At 44.7% G+C, this 23,611-nt stretch overlaps 1 protein-coding gene across 3 annotated transcripts in view; it reads left to right on the top strand.

The window, feature by feature from the left end:
• The first annotated feature begins 4,597 nt into the window (after positions 1–4,597).
• Positions 4,598–23,611, top strand: part of ATF1 (activating transcription factor 1) — a 49,970-nt gene continuing 30,956 nt past the window's right edge. Inside the window, exons 1-2 of one of the 3 annotated variants that reach the window (XM_039472430.2) lie at positions 4,598–4,688; positions 12,351–12,449. Coding sequence is in view for 2 of the 3 variants with exons in the window: in XM_039472429.2 (XP_039328363.1) it covers positions 12,357–12,449 (93 nt within the window). In the remaining variant the exon portion in view is untranslated. Of the gene's footprint in view, positions 4,689–5,278; positions 5,605–12,350; positions 12,450–23,611 lie in introns of those variants that run through there. The other 2 variants (XM_039472429.2, XM_010349808.3) reach the window with 2 other exon arrangements.

The raw sequence follows: 23,611 nt of genomic DNA on the forward strand, positions 1-23,611 counted from the left end.
ATGAGCTGGTCAGGTGCAGTGGCTCATGCCTGTAATCCCAGCACTTTGGGAAGCCGAGGCAGGCAGATCACCTGAGGTCAGGAGTTCGAGACTAGCCTGGCCAACGTGGTGAATCCCAGTCTCTACTGAAAATACAAAAATTAGCCAGGCTTGGTGGTATGTACCTGTAATTCCAGCTACTCGGGAGACTGAGGCAGGAGAATCACTGGAACCCAGAAGGCGGAGGTTGCAGTGAGCCGAGATTGTGTCACTGCACTCCAGCCTGAGCAGCAGAGCAAGACTCCATCTCAAAAAAAAAAAAAAAATTTAGACGATGAGGTCCTAAAATAATAGAGGTCAGGTGGCAGTTCTTAACTGCCAGATGCCTGGAGGGAGAAGGAAGGGTCAGAATTACGGTAATTTTTGACAAGATTGGAGTGGCAGCGAAAGGAACCTGACATACAGAATAGTGAGAGTGGTTATTAGAGCACAGCATTCCTAAGAGCAAAACAGGCAGCCAGGCAGCCAATAAAGATAATGCCTAATCAGTTTTTTTTTGTTCATTTGTTTTTTTTGAGACTGAGTTTCGCTCTTGTTACCCAGGCTGGAGTGCAATGGCGCGATCTTGGCTCACCGCAACCTCTGCCTCCTGGGTTCAGGCGATTCTCCTGCCTTAGCCTCCTGAATAGCTGGGATTACAGGCACGCGCCACCACACCCAGCTAATTTTTTGCATTTTTAGTAGAGACAGGGTTTCACCATGTTGACCAGGATGGTCTTGATCTCTTGACCTCGTGATCCACCCGCCTCGGCCTCCCAAAGTGCTGGGATTACAGGCTTGAGCCACCGCTCCCGGCCTTACCTTAATAATTTCTTTACAGTAAAATTGCTAATAATAAAAGAAGGCAAGATTTTTCTTTTTTTCTTTTTTTTTTTTTTTTGAGATGGAGTTTCATTCTGTTGCTCAGGCTGAAGTGCAGTGATGCGATCTCAGCTCACTGCAACCTCTGCCTCCCAGGTTCAAGCAGTTCTCCTGCTTCAGCCTCCTGAGTAGCTGGAATTACAGGTACACACCACCATGCCTGGCTAATTTTTGTATTTTTAGTAGAGTTGGGTTTTGCCATGTTGGCCAAGTTGGTCTTGAACTCCTGACCTCAAATGAACTGCCTACCTCAGCCTCCCAACGTGTCAGAATTACAGGCGTGAGCCACTGTGCCCGACCACACAGCAGGAATTGATGACCACGAGGTTGAGGGCAGTTGTCCCCCCAAAATATCATGTTTCTTGCCCAGGTCCTGAACTGGAGCAAGTTTTCAGACTTGGAGCCAGCTGACTGAAGAGGCCATTTCTTCAGGCTGAAGAACCCCAGGGAAACACATCAATTATATACCATAATGATTTCCCAGTCCTTTCCTAAACGGAAGACTATATACTGGAGCAAAGAGAATGCCCAGACCATTCAAGGACCACTGGACACAGTTCCGGTTGACATCCCAGAGACTTTAAGTGTCCTCATGGCTCTCCTGTCGGAAATATTTTACATTAATGTAGAAGAGACAAGAATATACATTTACAGTTTTGCCCCAGAGTGATGTTACATGAGATTGATCTGATCAGGCAGAATGAACAGGACATAGTTAGCACACTGAAGGCCTTGATAAGTCACATGCAGATTTGGCAGGTGGAAAATAAACTCTAAGAAGATACAGAGGTCCAGTGATTGGGGCATGCTGGCATATCCCCTACAACATCAAAACCAATTGCTGCATCTTGCATCCCCTTCCTCAAAGAAGGAAGCATAGTCCCTGGTAAGCCTCTTCAGGCTCTGGAGATAACACATTCCATGCCTAGTAATACTGCTCTAACCAATATTCTAGGGACAGCTTTTTGTTTTTGTTTTCGTTTTTGAGATGGAGTCTCATTCTGTTGCCCAGGCTGGAGTGCAGTGGCACAATCTCACCTCATTGCAACCTCTACGTACCAGGTTTAAGTGATTCTCCTGCCTCAGCCTGACCAACATCAAGAAGATTCCGACCAGGCTCTGTGGCTCACGCCTGCAATCTCAGCACTTTGGGAGACTAAGGTAGGTAACTGGAGCCCAGGACCTTGAGACCAACCTGAGCAGCACGGAAGGATCCCATCTCTACAGAAAACTTTAAAACATAGCTGGGCATGGTGGTGTGCATCTATAGACCCAGCTACTTGGGAGGATAAGGTGGGAGGATGGCTTGAGCCTGGGAAGTCAAAGCTGCAGTAAGCTGACATCGTGGCCACTGCGCTCCAGCCTGGGCAACACAGTGAGACTGTCAAAAAAAAAAAAAAAAAATCCAACATTTATTTAGTGCTTAGTATGTACTAGGCACAGCTCTAACTTTACATGCCTACAAAACCCTATGTGATAGGCAGTGTTATTAAATCCATTTCTTTTTGTTTGTTTTTTGAGACGGAGTCTTGCACTGTCGCCCAGGCTGTATAGTGCAGTGGGGCGATCTCAGCTCACTGCAGTCTCCGCCTCCTGGGTTCAAGCAATTCTCCTGCCTCAGCCTCACGAGTATCGGGAACTATAGGCTTATGCCACCACGCCCAGATTTTTCTATTTTAGTAGAGACGGGATTTCGCCATGTTAGGTTGGTCTCGAATTCCTGACCTCAGGTGATCCATCCACCTGGCCTCCCCAAGTGCTGGGATTACAGGGGTGAGCCACTGCGCCCTGCCCCTCCCCCGCCCTTTTATTTTTGAGACGGAGTGTTGCTCTTGTGGCCCAGGCTGGAGGGCAACAGTGCGATCTTGGCTCACTGCAACCTCTGCCTCCCGGGTTCAAGCGATTCTCCTGCTTCAGCCTCCCGAGTAGCTGGGACTGCAGGCATGCACCACCACACCCGGCTAATTTTGTATTTTTAGTAGTCGAGACAGGGTTCCTCCATGTTAGTCAGGCTGGTCTTGAACTCCCGACCTCAGGTGATCTGCCTGCCTCAGCCTCGGCGTCCCCCCGCCCCCGCTTTTTACTTATCAACTTTTGTTAAGCATTTGTGGTCCACGGAAGAAAACAAACAAACATCAAAGAACAAGAAACTCATACAACCAGCCTTCCAGCCATCAATATTCTGGATTCCATAATGGCTGAGGCTGGACTTCGTTAACCATGGAAGACTTGATGTCTGAGAACATTTGAGAAAATAGGCCACTTTTCTTTCAGTAATGCTGAAACACTTAGTAATAACAGCTGTCCCCTGTACTAGAATTTAATAGGTAATCAACAATGTTTGCTGAATGTCAGCAGCTAGATGTTAGCGACGTCTTAAGGGTAAATCTTCGGCTTCAAATCAGAGTGATTTAAAGTGACTTACTTTGGCAGAGTAAATCTTCGGCTTTAAACCACATTTTCCGACCCAAAGGCCAAAAATGGAAAGTTTCCTAAATTGATCTCAAACTAGTAAAATTTCAGAAAACTTTGAGAACTCTTTGTCAAGAGCATACTAACAAAGTTTATCTTTTGTCGTTTACCATCACTAAAGCCATTTAATAACATTTTGCAAGGAAATTTTTAGAAATAGAATAAAGCATAACTCCTTTTCCAGAGAGGTAGACACAAAGAATATTCTGGAAAGTTTTTGTAATGCATTAAAACGACGGCATAACATTTTATTAACACCTTGTTACATTTCGTTTTTTTCCCACACCTTGTTACATTTCATTGTAAATCCATTTCTGTAAAAGTCCTTTCACATGTGTTAAAGGACACAACTCAATGCTACTACTTTAGGGGATTAAGAAAAATCTGAGTAAGGCCGGGAGCGGTGGTGCACGCCCATAATCCCAGGACTTTGGGAGGCCCAGGCGGCGGATCACTTGAGCCCAGGAGATGAAGACCAGCCTGGGCAACAGAGTGAGTCCTCATCTCCACAAGCAAGGCGTGGTGGTGCGCGCCGGTGGTCGTAGCTGCCACAGAGAGTAAGGATGAAGAATCGCTCGAACGCAGGGGTTGGAAGCTGCAGCGAGTCGAGATGGGGCCACAGCACTCCAGCCTAGGCCACAGAGCGAGACCTCGTCTCAATCTCGGAAAAAATAAACGGCAAAGCCTTCAAGCTTCAAGTCGTTTCTCCTTCCAAGAGGACAGGGCCGGAGTCGGTCAAGGTCAAGGGGCAGAAGGTGAGTTGGTAACGCCGCCACTCATCGATGAAAACGGCCTCCCGGCTGTCCTCCGAAAGCGGACGTGAGGCGGGGCGGGGTAGCGCTCCCCAGTGAAAACTCAGCCTTGGGCACAGTTCCCCTCCCACCGCAGCCTAGAGGAACGCGTTCCGTGATACCCCTAACCGCAAGTCAAGAACGCGTACAAGATGGCGGCGCATCACGTGAGCAGCGCGGTGACGCAGGACGGCGGCCCGCGCGGAGGCAGCGCCGTAGCTCCCCTCCCCCACGCACACTTGCACTCAGTTTTGCCCCCCTCCCCCTCCCCGCCCCCGCCCCCGCCCCCGCCCCCTGCCTGGTGTAGATCATGCCGCCAGTGGCGGCCCTGACTGCCGAGGAAACGGTAGCTTAGGGCAGTTGGCTGTTAAGTGACACTGAGTCTCCCCGCCCCGCCTGATTCCCGAAAAGGAGGCTCGTCCCCCGCTGCGTGAGGGGGTGGGGAAGTGGGTAGTGAATTCGGATATACCTGGGAGGGGGGAGTGGAAGTTCCCGCCCCGGAGAGCGGCGAGGCGGCAGCCACAGGTAAGTCGGGGGCGGGGGAGGGACGTGACCCGTGGCCCGGGCGGGGAAGGGCGCGGGAACGTGGCGCCGGCGGGGACGCAGAGCGGGTCGCGCGCCGGGTGGGGGTCGCGCGCGGTCGGCGCCGGTGGGGGAGGGGGCGCAGCGGAAGGGGGAGGGGCCGCCCGCGCTTCCGGTCCCCGTGCCTCGGTGTTGCGGGGCGCCTTTCCAGTCGTGCGTCTCCTCCTTCCCCTTGCCCCCAAATAAAAATAAAGCCCGAAACCTGCCGCCGCGGGTTGGCTTTTGCCCTCAGAAGCCGCCGTCCGCGGTCGCAGGCGCGAGTTCTCGGTGGGAGGTTTCGGGGTTGGGCACGGAGCCGGGCGAAGGGTGGTGCAGCTATGGCCTCGGCGCGGTGTCCGCTGAGCGGAGCCCGGGTCCAATTAACTCTGCGACTGGGTCTTCGGATCGCGCTGGTCGCCACGGCCCCGGCGACCCTGGGGAAGAGAAGGCCCTTAACCTCCTGGAGCTTGCAGTCTAGCGGGCAAGCAGACTCACGGGCTTCGCGCACGCCCCGGACAGTCCTGCAGAGATGCGCCTGGCAGCAGGGACAGAGTGGGAACAGCAGGCGGCTTTCTCCCCAGCTGGGAAAGACACGGGGGCGTCTGTTCCCTCTGGATGGGCGACCCAGCCGAGGAGACTTTCTCTTTGATCCTGTGTGTCATAAAACGAAGCTCGGTATTTCTTTCTTTCGTCGACTCCGTGCAGCGGGCGGCTGAATCGCTTTGAAATGATTTTTATGTGAAATAATGTCTGTGGCGTTAGCGTTTTGAAGAGCATTTATTGGGCTGGTGGTAGTCTTTGAGAACCTGTTGGCGCTTCAGAAGCTCGGCGTGGACCTGGCGGGCATCTTCGTCAAACTGGCCTCACCTGTGATGAGCTTGTAGGTATTTACGTCGGAAAATGCATTTTAATCAGGGGTTTTTGTTAACAGAAGAAATGCGTTCTTCTAAAGTGCTCTTTTTTCTTCGGAGTTTATAGTGTGTAGTTACCTCCGTGTCTTACTTAGAATCAGTATTGTTGTCCTAAAGTCGAATGTGTTTGCTCCTCTTTAATACTTGCCGTTATTCTTTAGGGTTAGATTTGGTCTGTGAGCTATGTCCATTTCTACCGGATTACCAACAGGTGGCAGTCCCTTCTGATTCTAATATAGACTGTACTGTTTTTGCCAGTTTTTTTGTTTGCTTGTTTGTTTGTTTCTGAGACGGAGTATCGCTCTGCGTCGCCCAGGCTGGAGTCCAGTGGAGCGGTCTCGGCTCACTGCAACCTTCGCCTCCCTGTTCAATCGATTCTCCTGCTTCAGCCTCCTGAGTAGCTAGGATTACGGGTGCGCGCCACCACGCCCGACTAATTTTTGTATTTTTAGTAGAGACAGGATCTCACCATGTTGGCCAGGCGTTTCTCGAACGCCTGACCTTGTGATCCGCCTGCCGCGGCCTCCCAAAGTGCTGGGATTACAGGCGTGAGCCACTGCGCCGGGCCTTTTTTTTTTTTTTTTTTTTTTGAGACGGAGTTTTGCTCTCGTTACCCAGGCTGGAGTGCAATGGCGCGATCTCGGCTCACCACAACCTCCGCCTCCTGGGTTCAGGCAATTCTCCTGCCTCAGCCTCCTGAGTAGCTGGGATTACAGGCACGCGCCACCATGCCCAGCTATTTTTTTGTATTTTTAATAGAGACGGGGTTTCACCATGTCGACCAGGTTGGTCTCGATCTCTCGACCTCGTGATCCACCCGCCTCGGCCTCCCAAAGTGCTGGGATTACAGGCTTGAGCCACCGCGCCCGGCCCTTTTTTTTTTTTTTTTTTTAAATACATATATATGTGTGTGTATATGGAGGGAGAGAGAGTGTGAGTGAAAGAGAGTCAAAAGGCGTGTGAACCAGAGCGACTTCATCTTAAACAGGAGATGGGTAAAATGAGGCTAAAACCTACTGGGCTGCATTCCCAGACAGTTAAGGCATTCTAAGTCACAGGATGAGATAGGAGGTCAGCACAAAGTACAGGTCATAAAGACCTTGCTAATAAAACAGGTTGCAGTAAAGAAGCCCAGCAAACCGAAATGGTCATCACAAGGGTGACCTCTGGTCATCCTCACTGCTATACTCCCACCAGCGCCATTTACAAATGCCATGGCAATATCAGGAAGTTATCCTATATGGTCTAAAAAGGGGAGGTGTAAATAATCTACCCCTCATTTAGCATGTCATCAAGAAATAACCATAAAAATGGGTAACCAGCAGCTCTAGAGGCTGGTCTGTCTATGGAGTAGCCATTCTTTTATTCCTTTACTTTCTTCATAAACTTGCTTTTACATCCTATGGCGGGCTCGCCCTGAATTCTTTCTTGTGCGAGATCCAAGAACCCTCAGTTGGGGGTCTGGATTGGGATGTCTGTCCTGTAACATATTTCTGGTGACCATGAAGGGGGACTATAGTGCAGAAACCCTGACCCAACGGCTACCTTTGGGTAAGTGTCGGGGTCCCATAACATATTTCTGGTGGCCACAGAAGTGGAAACTCCAGTAATATATGTCTAGGAGTCTCTCCTAAGATAGAGTGGGTTAAAGGTCCCTCTTAATAAAAGGCAAGGACGCTTGACTGAACTTGGGTTAGAGGCCCTTCTAAGATTTAGGGGGTTAGAGTTCCCGCTCAGTAAAATCTGTCTCAGCTAAGAACAGGTTCGGCACTATAGGATGGATGTTAGCTGCTGTTCTCCTTGGATTAATTGGCCTTACACTCTGCTGATGGCTGTGAATGACAGGGTTAGGCATGTAGAGGATTGTGGGACATGGAGAGCTTTTTCCTCCCTAAAAGGGGAAACTTGAGAGCTGATGGGACTGCTGGAATAGATAGATCCCTTTGCTGCAGACAAGCAGCCACCTGAGCTTTTCATTGTCTGCTGCAATGAGTGGGTCTTTGACTTCCCTGAGTTCTTCACCTTCCCCACCCTGCCACAGGCAATACTTTCCTCCTTTACTTTGCTTTTCTTATCTTTTCTGTTACTAAGGGCAACCATATTGCCAACAGACCATGTATTGAAACGCAAGTCCGAGGTTGGATTAAAAATGGCAGGCCCATCGGGTCAAATTTAAGCCTTGCCAGTCGGTTATTGGGTGCTAAGTGGTGTGGCTAATGTCTTTGTTTAATCACATGAATGTTGCTCCAGCCAGAACAAAGAAAAGATACTTTTCCTTTATGATATGGCTTGGCCCTCAGGGCGATGATGCCACAAGCCGAAATACTAGGACCTCTAAGGGAAAGGGAACCCAGAAGCCTGGCATGCCAGCAAAAGGGTAAGAATTTCTTACCGGTCGGATTTCTGTCTTCTCTCTCACTGTACAAACGGTTAAGTAAATGGTAATTTAAAAAGAAAAAAAAAAAAGGCCAGGCATGAGCCACCTCTCCTGGCCAGCTTTTGCACTTGCACAGCGGCAGTCCAGGTTTGATTCCCCGCCTAGGAAGTAAGTTGTTTCTGGTTTAATATCTTCATGACCTTGTCTATTCTCTTTTCCACATGACTGTCTTAAATTTTCCTTCCTCTAAGCACCTAGGGGGTTACCTTTGGTAAATTTCAAAAGCCAGAAATATCAGCCATTTGGCATAAAAAAACATTCTTTCTTTTCTTTTTAAAGATGGGATTTCACCATGATGGCCAGGCTGGCCTTGAACTCCTGACCTTAGGTGAGCCACCCACCTCGGCCTCCCAAAGTGCTAGGATTACAGGCGTGAGCCACCACGACCGGCCTTGGCATAAAAAATTCTAAAAGGATTTTATTAAAGAGTGCTGTGGTTAAAATCAGTTTAATTAAAAGTGGATACTCAAGCTCTAAAAGCCTGGACTACTTGGGAAAAACAGGAGGCACCAAAGACCCTTTCCTGGCCCTGTTCTTCCAAGGGGTCCATCCCAAAGGCAGTAATCCAATTAAGAAACTTAAGAGGGCCGGGTGCGGTGGCTCAAGCCTGTAATCCCAGCACTTTGGGAGGCCGAGGCGGGTGGATCACGAGGTCAAGAGATCGAGACCATCCTGGTCAACATGGTGAAACCCCGTCTCCACTAAAAATACAAAACATTAGCTGGGCATGGTGGCACGTGCCTGTAATCCCAGCTACTTAGGAGACTGAGGCAGGAGAATTGCCTGAGCCCAGGAGGCGGAGGTTGCGGTGAGCCGAGATCGCAGCGTTGCACTCCAGCCTGGGTAACAAGAGCGAAACTCCGTCTCAAAAAAAAAAAAAAAAAGAAAGAAAGAAACTTAAGAACTGGCAAATGAAAAATCTGGCAACCCCTGTATTCTTCTTTCTGTGTAGCTATGTAGGTGTTGTGTGTAATGTTTATATAAAAGAGCTCTAATTAATTGGCCTAAACAAAAATAAGCATTTATTTATTTTGTTTAAAAATAAGCATTTAAATTAAATATTTTGAGAGCAAAATAAAAACTAATGCCTTTTAGTTCATGTAACTTTAGTAATCTTTGGGAAATAAAAACAGCTGTCAAATTGATAAGTCTAAATTATGCAGGTCAGATATTTTGTTAATGATTTAAGGTCATAAACTGTTTCTTTGACTTTTAAAAATTGTTCAATTTACCCTACCTTAAAGCCATTAGATTCTAGATGAGGCCTGGGGACCTGTGAAGTTAGCCACACCCCTAGCTGTGCTGGAGAGTCAGCTTTTATCTGCACTTCTGCCTGGTGTGTCCTAGGCTAGTCTCCACACTTAGTACATAATTAAAATTGCTTACTAACCAGGATTTTCACCTAAAGTAAAAGTTGCTAAAAGTTAACATTGTAACATGTAATTGAGACTATTGAAGAAACCCTTTTACCTGTAAGGTATGTAGGGAAAGTAGAATATGCTTTTGGTAAAAGATTATAAGAAGGCGTGGAAATGTGTTTTGTTTGTTTGTTTTTGCCTAAAGGGTTAAAGAATTGTTTTAAGTTGGCCTGGTGTAATCCCATCACTTTGGGAGGCTGAGGCAGGCAGATCACCTGAGGTCAGGAGTTTGAGACCAGCCTGGCCAACATTTTGAAACCCCATCTCTTCCAAAAACAAAAGTTAGTCAGGCATGGTGTTGCACACCTGTAGTGCCAACTATTCGGGAGGCTGAGGCAGGAGAAGCGCTTGAACCTGGGAGGCAGAGGTTGCAGTAAGCTAAGGGCGCCACTGCTCTCCAGCCTGAGTGGCAGAGCGAGATTCCATCTCAAAAAAAAAAAAAAAAAAACTATACAGGAAGCCTTATCAAATGTGAAATGGTATTTTGTTTTCTTTGGACTATGTGTTCCAAAGTGATTGGGAAACTCCTGTAATTCTACTATGACTTAGTGTATGTTAATAATTGTCATGCAAAATATTGTGTGCCACAGAAGTAACCACATTTCCTTATTTGTGGCTTTAATAGTGACTCTCCTAAAACTTTTTATCATCCACAGATAATTGTTCTTGTTTTAATCCTCTTTAGAAGGTAGTTTATAATTAGCTATAGAACTCTAGCAGGTTTTCTTAAATGCATGTTTCTAATAACTTCGGTAATTGTAACATAAGAATAGAGGAAACAACTTTGAGAACTCATGAAGAGCTGGAATGTTCATGAATATCAAGTAAAATGAGTTACTTGAATTAACTGAACCAACAGAAAACTGAAGTAATCTTTTTAACTTTGATTAAAATGCTGCTGATTCTTTGTTTTTTTCAGAGTCAAGGAAATTTTTCATGTGAACTATTTACAGCTGGTAGCAATTTAATAAAATTTGGAACATACTTGTTTCTCTGATTTCTCTAGCATTTGGAAACTAGTTGATTCCTGGGCTGAAGCAATCCTCTTGCCTCAGCCTACTGAGTAGTTGAGACTACAGGACCACAGTACCATACCCAGCTAATTTTTTATTTTATGTAGAGATGGGGTCTCACTGTATTGCCAGGTCTGGTGTCAAATTCCTGGGCTCACGTGATTGTTGTGCCTCAGTCTCCCAATGTGCTGGAATTACAGGTGTAAGCCATCACACCTGGTCATATTAACCATTTTGAAACAGTTCTGTAGTGTTAAGTACATTCACACAGTGTACAACCAATGTCCAGAACTTTTTTTTTTTTTTTTTTGAGGCAGAGTCTCACTCTGTTACTCAGGCTGGAGTGCAATGGTGCAGTCCCACTCACCGCAACCTCTGCCTCCTGGTTTCATGCAATTCTTGTGCCTCAACCTCCCGAGTAGCTGGTATTACAGGCACTCATCCTTCCTCCCCACAGCCCCCTCCGCCCCCCACTAATTGTTTTTGTATTTTAGTAGAAATGGGGCTTCATCATATTGCCCAGGCTGGTCTCAAACTCCTCAGCTCAGGCAGTCCACCTGTCTTGGCCTCCCAAAGTGCTAGGATTACAGCTGTGAGCCACCATCCCTGGCTCAGAACTTTTTTATGCCCATTAAACAGCAACTCTCCATTTCCTCCTTCCCCTAGATCCCGACAGTCACCATTTGACTTCCTCTTTCTATGGAATTTTCCTTCTCTAGATACATTAAATTAGTAGAATCATAAAGCTTTTCATTTTTGTGATGGGGTTATTTCATTTAGCACAACATGCTCAAGGTTCATCCATGTTGTAGCACGTGACAGGAGTTTCTTCCGAAGACTGAACAATATTCCATTGTATGTACAGTCACTTTTATTTATCCATTCATCCACTGATGAATATTTGGATTGCTTCCACCTTTTGGCTATTGTGAATAATAATGCTGCCCATGAACATGGGTGTACAAATATTCTACTCTTTGAGACCCTGCTTTCAATTCTTTCGGATATGTATACCAACAAGTGAAATTGCTCTGTTTTTAATTGTTTGAGGAACTGCCATAGCATTTTCCATAATAGCTGCATTATTTGCATTCCAGTAGCACAGTAGTGTACAAGGGTTCCAATTTCTCCACATCCTTGCCAACACTTGCTATTTTCTGTGTCTTGATATTACCCATTCTCATGGGTATAAGGTGATATTTCATTGTAGTTTTCAGTACATTTCCTTAGTAGTTAGTGATATTGAGCACCTTTTCATATGCTTGCTGACTAGCCTTCTTTTTTTGTCTTTCCAGGTAACCTTTAAAAACATTAAATTCTGTCCAAATCTTTTACCCGCCTCTTTGTTAATAGTTCTCTCCCTATTTGTCGTATTTGATCTCTCATAGCTCATTTATTCTCATTCTTACCCAGCCTACATATCCTGAAGTTGATTATCGAAGTTTTCTAGATCTTTAGAACTTCCTTAGGTATAGTTTTATTTGTTCGACTTTTACTCAATAAATTCTGTATATAAAACTATGTATGTACTTTGAAACATCCCTAAACTGGAGACATACGTTTGTGTCCATAAACCGGAAGACTGTCATCATTCTTCAATGAGATAACATTTGAAAATTTATTCATAATAGTTTATGTTCATATGCGCCTTTTATTAAGTTTAAATATGTTTTTGTGGGCCAAAATACAAAAAATTTAAAGAATATGAAAAGTTCCCTTTCTGTCTCTACGCCATTGCTACCAGTTCTTTTCCATTGAGGCAAATGATCAATTTTTATGTGACTGTATAGTATACTTTGAATATTCTGTATCATATTTAATTTTAACTGACTTTTTTCCCCTTACAGTTGATTATGGAAGATTCCCACAAGAGTACCACGTCAGAGACAGCACCTCAACCTGGTTCAACAGTTCAGGGAGCTCACATTTCTCATATTGCTCAACAGGTAAGTGAGGAACCAAAATATTGAGCTAGTTAGGAATATTTTATATTCAGATTAATCTCTTGTTTCAGATCTATTTTTAATGCTTTGTTGTTTTGTTTTGTTTTTTGAGACGGAGTTTTGCTCTAGTTGCCTAGGCTGGAGTGCAGTGGTGCGATGTCAGCTCACTGCAACCTCCGCCTCCTGGGTTCAAGCAATTCTCCCAGCATTTTGGGAAGTCAGGGTGGACGGATCACCTGAGCCCGGGAGTTTGACACCAGCCTGGACAGCACAGTGAAACCCCGTCTCTAGTAAAAATACAAAAAATCAGCCAGGCGTGGCGCCATGTGTCTATAGTTCCAGCTACTTGGGAAGCTAAGACAGGCGAATTGCTTGCACGTGGGAGGCAGAGGCTGCAGTGGGCCGAGATTTCGCCATGGCACTCCAGCCTGGGCAACAGAGTAAGACTCTCTCTCAAAAAAAAAAAAAAGAATTTTGGAAAACTTATGTTCACTGTCATGAACCTGACAGTTTCTCGATATTTGCAGACATTTTGGTTACAAAATTGTCTTACAAAATCATGCATGGAGGCTGGGCATGGTGGCTCATGCCTGTAATCCTACCACTTTGGGAAGCCAAGGTGGGTGGATTGCTCAAAGCTGGAACTTTGACACCAGCCTGAGCAACATAAGGAGACCCTGTCTCTTAAAAAGTTTTAAAAATTAGCTGGGTATGGGGACACACACCTGTAGTAACAGTTACTTTGCTGAAGCAGGGGGATCGTGAGCCCAGGGGTTCAAGGCAGCAGTGAGCTATGATCATGCCACTACACTCCAGCCTGGGTGACAGTAAGACCCTGTCTCAAAAAAAAAAAAAAAAAAAAAAAAAATCATGCATGGGTGTAAGAGCCATTTAAAGTGCAAGATTAATGAGTTTTAATGTTAACAGAATACACAAGTTCAGACTGTATGTAGTAAATAACCTTTAAGAAACTACCACTTGCTGAGTTTTGCTGTTGTATCAAAGAATACAATTAAAAGGTTGTTAAAACACTACACATCTTTTCTAATTGCATATCTATGTGAAGGCAGATTTTCTTTTTTTTTTTTTTTTTTGAGACGGAGTTTCGCTCTTGTTACCCAGGCTGGAGTGCAATGGCGCGATATCGGCTCACCGCAACCTCCACCTCCTGGGTTCAAGCAATTCTCCTGCCTCAGCCTCCCGAGTAGCTAGGACTACAGGCATGCACCACCACGCTCAGCTAATATTTGTAGTTTTTAGTAGAGATAGAGTTTCACCGTGTTGGCCGGGATGGTCTCAATCTCTTGACTTCGTGATCTGCCTGCCCCGGCCTCCCAAAATGAACTGTTATATTTTTTAAAATATTATAAATATTGCCAGGTATGGTGGTGCATGCCTGTAGTCCCAGCTGCTCCAGAGGCTGAAGCTGGAGGATCGCTTGAGTCCAAGAGTTCTGGACTATAGTGCGCTATGCCGATCGGGTTTCTGCACTAAATTTGGCATCAATTCGGTGACCTCCTGGGAGCAGGAGACCACAAAGTTGCCTAAGGAGGGGTGAACCAGCCCAGATCAGAAACGGAGCAGGTCAAAACTCTTGTGCTGATCAGTAGTGGGATAGCACCTGTGAACAGCTGCTGCACTCTAGCCTGAGCAACATAGTGAGACCACCGTCTCTTTTATTTTTTCTTTTTTACTTTTTTTTTCTGCATTTATTTTCTGACCCCATCTCTTTAAAAAATAAGTATTAATAAATATAACTGAACTAATTTTGGGGGAGTCCTCAATAAGTTTTAAGAATGTAAAAAGGATTTGTGACCGAAAGGTTTGAAAACCAGTAGCCGAAAGGGTTAATCTTTTAAGCTTGATGTATCCTTCTCCATTATTTGCCTATATCATGTGAAGTATAACAGTGCCTTCTCCAGATGGTGCTGGAAAAATAAGGTGGAGTCTCTATTTTTCTGTTAATAGAGCTCTTTACAGAAATGTTCTAATTCAGTTGGCTTACTTACATATATATTTCAGTTATTTTGGTTACATGTAACTGTTCTCAAAATTTCCTCAGAACCATATTTATGGCGAGGTAGAGTAAGTACATTTCTAGGTAGCAAATTATTTTATAGTGATTTTTTAAAATAATATGGTTGGGCACGGTGGCTCACATCTATAATCCCAGCACGTTGGGATGCTAAGGATTGCTTGAACCCAGCCTGGGCAACATAGTGAGACTCTGTCTCTACTAAAAAATAAAAAAAGTTGGCCAGGCGCAGTGGCTCACACCTGTAATCCCAGCACTTTGGGAGGCTGGAGGTGGGTGGATCATGACGTCAAGAGATCGATACCATCCTGGCCAACATGGTGAAACCCTGTCTTTACTAAAAATACAAAACTTAGCTGGGCCTGGCAGCGCTTGCTTGTAGTCCCAGCTACTCAGGAGGCTGAGGCAAAAGAATTGCTTGAACTCGGGAGGCGGAGGTTGCAGTGAGCCAAGATTGTACCACTGCAGTCTAGCCTGGCGACAGAGTGAGACTCCGTCTCAAAAATGAATAAATAAATAAAATTTAAAAGTTGTCCGGGTGCGGTGGCTCACCCCTGTAATCCCAGCACTTTGGGAGGCTGAGGCAGGCGGATCACGAAGTCAAGAGATCGAGACCATCCTGGCCAACATGGTGAAACCCCGTCTCTACTAAAAATACAAAAATTAGCTGGGCATGGTGGCGTGCACCTGTAGTCCCAGTTATTTGGGAGGCTGAGGCAGGAGAATTGCTTGAACCTGGGAGGCGGAGGTTGCAGTGAGCCAAGATTGTGCCACTGCACTCTAGCCTGGAGACAGAGTGAGACTCCGTCTAAAAAAATAAAAAATAAAAATAAATTTAAAAGTTAGCCAGGTATGGTGGTATGTGTCTGTAGCAGACGTGGGGGGATCACTTGAGCCCCAGAGGTCCAGGCTTCAGTGAGCCATTATTGCACCACTGCACCCCAGGCTGGGTAATAGAGCGTTATCCTGTCTCAAAAAGAAAAAAATTATGTAAAGGAAATAGTATTTTACAATAATTTAGTGTAAACTGGGGATAAAGTCTCAGCCCTCCTGGAACTTACATTCTAATTTTGGAGAGACAGGCACCAAAACGTATCAGTTGGTAATATGTGCCATGGAGACAAATAAAGCAGGGTAGGAGAGAGAGGGAGTTGGTGGTGGGGACAGGGGACTTGCCCTTTTTATGCAAGGTAGTCAGAGACGTCTGTCTGAGGAAATACCTCTTCAATTATATGGATCAACTCTTGTAAAACTGTGAGACTAATATGTGCTTGATACGGTCAAGGAACACTGAGGTGGCCAGTGTGTTGGGAGAGGGACTGATAGAGGATGAGGCAGAGAGGGTTGGGGTGCGAGGAGGGGAGGGTGCCAGATAATGTAGGCCATATGCCCTTGTAAGATTTTTGTGTTTTAATATGGGTTGCATGGGGAACCTTTAGAGTGTGTTAAGTAGAAGCTTCTGGCATATCTTGAAAGAATCACTCACAATCACTGTTCTGTGGAATAAAAACAGGAAAACCAGCCAGGAGGCATTATAGGAATGTACATGGGTGGTGACAATGGCGTGGACCAATGTGGTAGCTGTGGTAGTGATGAGACAAAGTTAGATTCTGGATATATATGGTTGTAAAGCCAATAGTATTTGCTTTTGGATTGGATGTGGAGTTTTAAAGAAAGGAAGTTGCTCAGACCAAAACTGTGAAGTCAAAACCCAGCGAAGAAACCCTTTTCTGGGTTTTGACTTCACAGTTTTGGTTTGAGCAACTGTAAGAATGTAATTGCTTGAGCGAGGCATGGTAGTGCATACGTGATATCCCATCTCCTTGGGAGGCTCAGGTGGGAGGATTGCTTGAGCCTAGGAGTTCCAGACCAGCCTGTGCAACATAATGTAGACCCACCCTTTCTCAAACAAAAAAAACTAAAATTAAATATATATGTATATGTAGAATTGCCATTTATTGAGAGGTACAACACTGGAGGATGTTTTCCTTTTTTTTTTTTTTTTTTTTTTTTTAATGTAAGAAAAAGAATAAAGAGGAAGAAAGAGAAAGAGGAAGAGAGAGAGAGGATGGGGGTATTGCTTTATTGCCCGGGCTAGAATGCAATCTAAATATAGGTATGCCTATAATTGTCCTTAATAATGGAGACATGAAAGAAAATGAGGGAAGAGAATAACAAACAAGGAGCCAACCAACATTTCGTTTAAACTTCTAAGTTGATATGATGTGGTACTGATCTACATATTCCTGTATTGGGTGCGTATATATTTAGGATCTTTAGCTCTTCTTGTTGTTGCATTGATCCTTTTATCATTATATAATGTCCTTCTTTGCTTCTTTTGATCTTTGTTGCTTAATTGTAACTTCTGCTTTTTATTTATTTATTTTAGCTCTCTGGTTGGTTGGTAAATCCTTCTCCATCCCTTGTTTTGAGTCTTCGTGTATCCTTGAATGTGAGATGGGTCTGGATGCAGCGTACTGATGGGTTTTAGTTTTTTATTCAGATTGCCTGTCTGTCTTTGGATAGGGGGATTTAGTCAATTTAAATTTAGAATTAATAATAACATATTGTGAGTTTAATACTGCCGTTTAATATTAGCTGGCTATTTTGCCCATTAGTTGATGTAAATTCTTCATTATACTGATGTTCTTTTTGGTATTATTTTAGAAAGGCTGATACTGTTTGTTCCTTTCTATGTGTAGTGGTTCTTTCAGAAGCTCTTGTAAAGCAGGCCTGGTGGTGATGAAATCTCTGAGTGCTTGCTTATTCACAAAAAACTTTATTTTTCCTTCACTTGTGAAACTTAGTTTGGCTGGATGTGAAATTCTGGGTTGAAAGTCCTTTTCTTTAAGGATGTTGAATATTGGTCCCCACTCTCTTCTGACTTGTAGGGTTTCTGCTGAGAGATCTGCTGTAAGTCTGATAGGCTTCCCTTTGTGGGTAACCTGACCTTTCTCTCTGGCTGCCCTTAGTATTTTCTCCTTCATTTCAACCCTGGTGAATCTGACGATTATGTGTCTTGGAGTTGCTCTTCTTGAGGAATATCTCTGTGGTGTTCTCTGTATTACCTGGAGTTGAATATTATCCTGCCTTACTAGGTTGGGAAAATTTTCCTGAATAATGTCCTGAAGCGTATTTTCCAGCTTGGATTCATTCTCTTCGTCATTCAGGTACACCTATCAAGCGTAGATTAGGTCTTTTCACATAGTCCCATATTTCTTGGAGACTTTGCTTGTTCCTTTTTATTCTTTTTTCTCTAATCTTGTCTTCTTTTATTTCATTGAGTTGGTCTTCGACCTCTGATATCCTTTCTTCTGCTTGATCAATTCGGCTGTTAAAACTTGTGCATACTTCACGAAGTTCTCGTATTGTGTTTTTCAGCTCCATCAATTCACTTATATTCCTCTCTAAATTGTGTATTCTTGTTAACATTTCGTCAAATCTTTTTTCAAAGTTCTTAGTTTCTTTGGATTGGTTTAAAACAAGTTCTTTTAATTCACAGAAGTTTCTCATTATCCACATTTTGAAGCCTGCTTCTGTAATTGGAACACATTTGTTCTCCATCAAGCCTTGTTCCGTTGCTGATGAGGAACTGTGATCCCCTGCTGAGGGAGAGGCATTCTGGTCTTGGGTATTCTCAGCCTTTTTTGGCTGTTTTCTTCCCTTTGTTATAAATTTATCCATCTGTGGTCTTTGTATTTACCATCTTTGTAATTGGTTTTCTGAGTGCACGTCCGACTTACTGATTCTCAGCGCCGAAATCTGAGCAACCCACTGTGCCGACTAAATCAGCGGCGTTAAGATTGATGGTGCTTTTCTGACTCTGCACCAAGAACCGTCGCTCCGAAGAGTGGGCAAAACCGCCTCGCTGGTCACAAGAGTCGTGCCGGTGACCCGTGGGGCTCCTCCGCTGGGACTCTCCTGGTGCGTGAGCAACAAGAATTCATGTGAAGGTGTGGCGTCCTCTCGTTCTTTGTGCTTTCACTGGGAGCTACAATCCCGAGCTGCTAGTGGTCAGCCATCTTCTTTCTTTTCTTTTTGGTGGAATGTTGGCAATCAAGAATTTGGTTTTTAGTATTGTGTTTGTTTTTGGTTGGTTATCAGTTGGTTTTCTATGTTGCAGAACAAATCACCACAAAGCTAATAGCTTAAAACAACACACAAGCCGGGCGCGGTGGCTCAAGCCTGTAATCCCAGCACTTTGGGAGGCTGAGGTGGGTGGATCACGAGGTCAAGAGATCGAGACCATCCCAGTCAACATGGTGAAACCCCGTCTCTACTAAAAATACAAAAAATTAGCTGGGCATGGTGGCACATGCCTGTAATCCCAGCTACTCAGGAGGCTGAGGCAGGAGAATTGCCTGAACCCAAGAGGCGGAGGTTGCGGTGAGCTGAGATCACGCCATTGCAATCCAACCTGGGTAACAAGAGCGAAACTCCGTCTCAAAAAAAAAACAAAAAACAACAACACACATTTCTTATCTCATGGTTTTTGTGGAGTCAGGCATATCTTCGCTGGGTTCTTTGCTTTGGGGTCTCACACCAAGCTGTAGTTGAGGTATTGGCTAGGGCTGAATTCTCACCAGGAGGCTAGAGAAGAATCTACTTCCAACCTCACTTAGTTTTTTGACAGAATTCATTTCATTGTGGCTGTAGGACTCAGTGCTTCAGTTTTTTGGTTGGTTGTTGGGTGGAGGCTGCCCATAGCTTCTAAAAGCCACTGGTAACTCCCTGTCATGTGATCCTCTCCATATGCAGTTCCAAGTGTGGCAGCCTGCTTCAAGTCCAGCAGGAGAATGAGAGCAAGTCTGCTAGCAAGACAGAGTCTTATATACAATATAATCAAAGGAATGACATCCCATTTCCTTGTGATAAAACATAACATCCCATTTCTTTGTGATAAAACATGACGTCCCATCATCTTTGCCTAGTAAGTTTGGTTAGAAGCAAGTCACAAGTCCCTCCCACTCTCAAGGGGAGAGGGTTAAAGTCCCAAACACCAGGAGCTGCAGATCATGGGGGCCACCCTAAAATCTGTTGGGCAGACCATCCAGGTAGATTTGTCCAGTAGACGGATAGATATACATGAGTCTAGGGTCTGGGAGAGAGGTCCAGACTAGAAATCTAAATTCAGGAGTTGTGGCTATATAGATGGTATTTATAATCGTGGAATGATTTCCAAACTCCCCATAGGATGTAGAAAGCTGGAAAGAATGTTACTTTTATGCTGAAACAAGAGTAAGTTGTATATTCTATAAAATAGTAACTTAAACTTACAGAAGTGGGGTGTGGGCATGGCTCACCTGTGGCAGAGTACAGAAAGAAAGCTGGGCTGTCATACTAGCAGGAAAATTAATGAATTGCTAAAGTCCAGGTGTAGGCAAGAATGAGCGAATAGAATTCTTGGGAGCTGCAGACACAAAGACAGTTCATACCCTCCTATAGGTTTTTCCGCAAGGACTGCTACAGTTGCTTAGGAGAAAAATGGGGTTGAGGAAGCAAGGGAGACCAGAGAAAGCTTTGGTAGGTGGTACAGGCCTATTTGGAACTTTAAGCCAATGAGAAAGGAAATAAACCCTGTTTTCCATTGTATCTGGAAAAAGTAAAAAGAAAAAGAAAACCTACAAACCCCAAGGGAACGGCAGAAAACTATAAGGGCTTAGATTATTAGTATTAGAGTTTTTCTGCCTCTGGGAGAAAGCCCCAACCCCTGTAACTGAAGGACCTAGGACCTACCTGAGACTGAGACTGGGCCAGGACAACAGAGAACCTCCTTGTTGCTGCTGTCAGGTCAGGCAACAGCAGTCTACCCCTGGGGGATGGACAAGAGTTTGGAGAGAGCCTCTTTGGGGCAGATGCACAGATAAAGCCTAAGGCTGAGTGTGCAGCAAGAACACTGAGAAAAACCCTCTGACAGAGCAGCCCCAGCTTAAGCAGAAAGTCACGCTAGAGGAATTTGAAGTTGGTGGTACACTTCAGGTAATCCAAACAACAAAATCCAAACCCAGCTCAATTCCTGAACGACTCAACCCCTTCCCAACACACGTGCACACACACCCTAATGAAGAGGTGTACCTTCTTGTTTTCCCATTTCTGAGCATAAATACTGTTTACTTTAGTCTACTCCCTTACCCATGATGTCTGTAATTCAGGCAAAAATTACAAAACATTCAAAAACACACACACAAGGAAACCCTCACTGTCAGAAACCAAAACAATAAACAGAACCAGACTCAGAATTACCCAGCTGTTGGAACGATCAGAGAGTGAATTTTTCCTTTTTTTTTTTTTAATTACTATCTATCTTGAGTGAGTTATATATACAGAGACTGAATTTCAAATAACAATGAATAGTATGTTAAAGGCTCCAGCAGGAAAAGTAGAAAATGTGTGGATAGCTGGAGAATTTCAGCAGAAGGTTGGAAACTATATGAAAAGTCAGGTGGAAATGTTAGAAATAAAAATGGTAGCCAGATGTGGTGGCTCACCCCTATAATCCGAGCACTTTGGGAGGAAGTTCAAGACCAACCTGGGCAACAACCGAGGCAAGCCCTCGTTTCTACTAAAAATAAACACACACAAAAAGCCAGGCATGGTGGTGTATACCCTGCAGCCCCAGCTACTTGCAAGGCTGAGGTGGTAGGATTGCTTGAGCCCAGTGGGCAGAGGTTGCAGTGAGCCAACATCACACCACTGCACTCCAGCCTGGGTGTCAGAGTGAGGCCTTGTCTCAAAAAAAAAAAAAAAAAAAAAAAAAGGGTGACACAGGTGAAGTATGTGTTTGTATTTATTAGACTTGACACAGCTAAGAAAAGAATCAGTGAACTTGAAGATAGGTCAGTAGACATTACTGACAATGAAAACAAACAAGGAAAGGGTGGGGAGAAAAACAGAGCATCAAAGAACTGTGGAACAATATCTCTTTAACATAGGTATAGAGTGATTAAAGTCGTGTGACTAGATGGGACTACTGAGGGTCAGCTGTGTAAAACGTGGCTGATAGGTCAAATAAGATGAGTAAATGTATTTATTTCATAGCCAGTCTTTCTCTTTTTTTAAAGATAGGATCAGGCCGGGCGCGGTGGCTCAAGCCTGTAATCCCAGCACTTTGGGAGGCCGAGGCGGGTGGATCACGAGGTCGAGAGATCGAGACCATCCTGGTCAACATGGTGAAACCCCGTCTCTACTAAAAGTGCAAAAAATTAGCTGGGCATGGTGGCACGTGCCTGTAATCCCAGCTACTCAGGAGGCTGAGGCAGGAGAATTGCCTGAGCCCAGGAGGCGGAGGTTGCGGTGAACCGAGATGGCGCCATTGCACTCCAGCCTGGGTAACAAGGGCGAAACTCCGTCTCAAAAAAAAAAAAAAAAAAAAAAAAAGATAGGATCTCTCTCATGCCTTGGAAATTCTTGGTTGTCTGGGTTTTGCTTTTTAATAAAGGAAGGTTTTGTTTGTTTGCTTGTTTTTTAATTTTTTTGAGACCGAGACTTACTCTGTTGCCAGGCTGGAGTGCAGTGGCATGATCTGGGCTCACTGCAACCTCCAACTCCCTGGTTCAAGCAGTTCTCCTGCCTCAGCCTCCTGAGTAGCTGGGATTACAGGTATGTGCCATTATGCCTAGCTAATTTTTGTATTTTTAGTACAGACAGGGTTTCACCATGTTGGCCAGGATGGTCTCAATCTCCGATCCATCTACCTCAGCCTCCCACAGTGCTGGGATTACAGGCATGAGCCACTGCACCCAGCCATAATTTTTCTTTTTTACTCACTTAATGAGCAAATGATTTTAACTTTGTGAGGTACATTTTATCAATTTTTCTTTTTACAGATGATGCTTTTAGCATCTCAGAACTCTGCCTAATGCTGAATTTTGAAGATTTTTTTCCCTAAAAGCTTTATAGTCTTGTATTTTATATTTAAGTCTGTGTTTCATTTTGAGTTAATTTTTGTATAGATTTGTGTTTCTGTTTTTTGTTTTTTGAGATGGAGTCTCAGTTGCCCAGGCTGGAGTGCAGTGGCATAGCCTTGGCTCATTGCAACCTCTGCCTCCTGGGTTCAAGTGTTTCTTGTGCCTCAGCCCCCTGAGCAGCTGGGATTATAGGCCACTACATGTGGCTAATGTTCGTATTTTTAGTAGAGATGGGTTTTGTAATTTTGGTCAGGCTGGTCTTGAACTCCTGACCTCAGGTAATCCACCTGCCTTGGCCTCCCAAAGTGCTGGGATTACAGGCATGAGCCACCACACCCTGCTATTTCTGTTTTTGCCCATGCTGTGCAATTACTATGGTACCATTTGTTGAAAAGAGGATCCCTTCCCTGTTGAATTGCCTTTGTACCTTTGTTAAAAATCATTTGGGCGTATTTGTCTATTTTTCTTTCTTTTTTTTTTTTTTTTGAGATGTGGTCTCCCTCTGTGGCACAGGCTGCTGTGCAGTGGTGGTGTGCTCACGGCTCACTGCAGCCTTAAACTCTTGGCGCTCAAGTGGTCCTCCTGCCTTAATTTCCTGAGTAGCTGGAACTACAAGCGTACTTCACCAGACCTGGCTGATTTTTTTTTTTTTTTTTTTTTTAACTTTTTGTAGAGACAGTCTCACTGTGTTGCCAAGGCTGGTCTTGAACTCCTGGGCTCAAACATTCCTCCGTTAGCCTCCCAAAGTGCTGGGATTATAGGTGTGAGCCACCACTCCTGGCCTGTTTGTCTATTTCTACAGAGTTATCTAATGTGTTCCATTGATCTAGGTGTCTGTCCCTCTATTAGTACTACACTGTCTTGAATACTATAGCTATGTATAATAAAACTTAAAATCAAGAGGGGTGATTCCTCCCATTTTATTCTTCTTTCCTACTTTTTAAAAATGTTTTTAGAGATGGGTGTCTCCCTGTCACCAAGGCTGAAGTGCAGTGGTGCGATCATAGCTTGTTGTTAGCCTCTACCTCCTGGACTCAACTGAACTTCCCACCTCAGCCTCCTCGGTAGCTGGGACTGCAGGTGTGTACCACCACACTTGGCTAATTTTTAGATTTTTTTTTCCAATAGAGATGGGGTTTTGTTATGTTGCTCACCCAGTAGGATCATTTGAAGGCAGGACCCTAAAGTGCTCAGCCTCAGCTTCAGCCTCCTCAAGTGCTGGG

Source organism: Saimiri boliviensis, chromosome 7 (genome assembly GCF_048565385.1).
Source record: "Saimiri boliviensis isolate mSaiBol1 chromosome 7, mSaiBol1.pri, whole genome shotgun sequence".
Lineage (NCBI taxonomy): Eukaryota > Metazoa > Chordata > Mammalia > Primates > Cebidae > Saimiri > Saimiri boliviensis.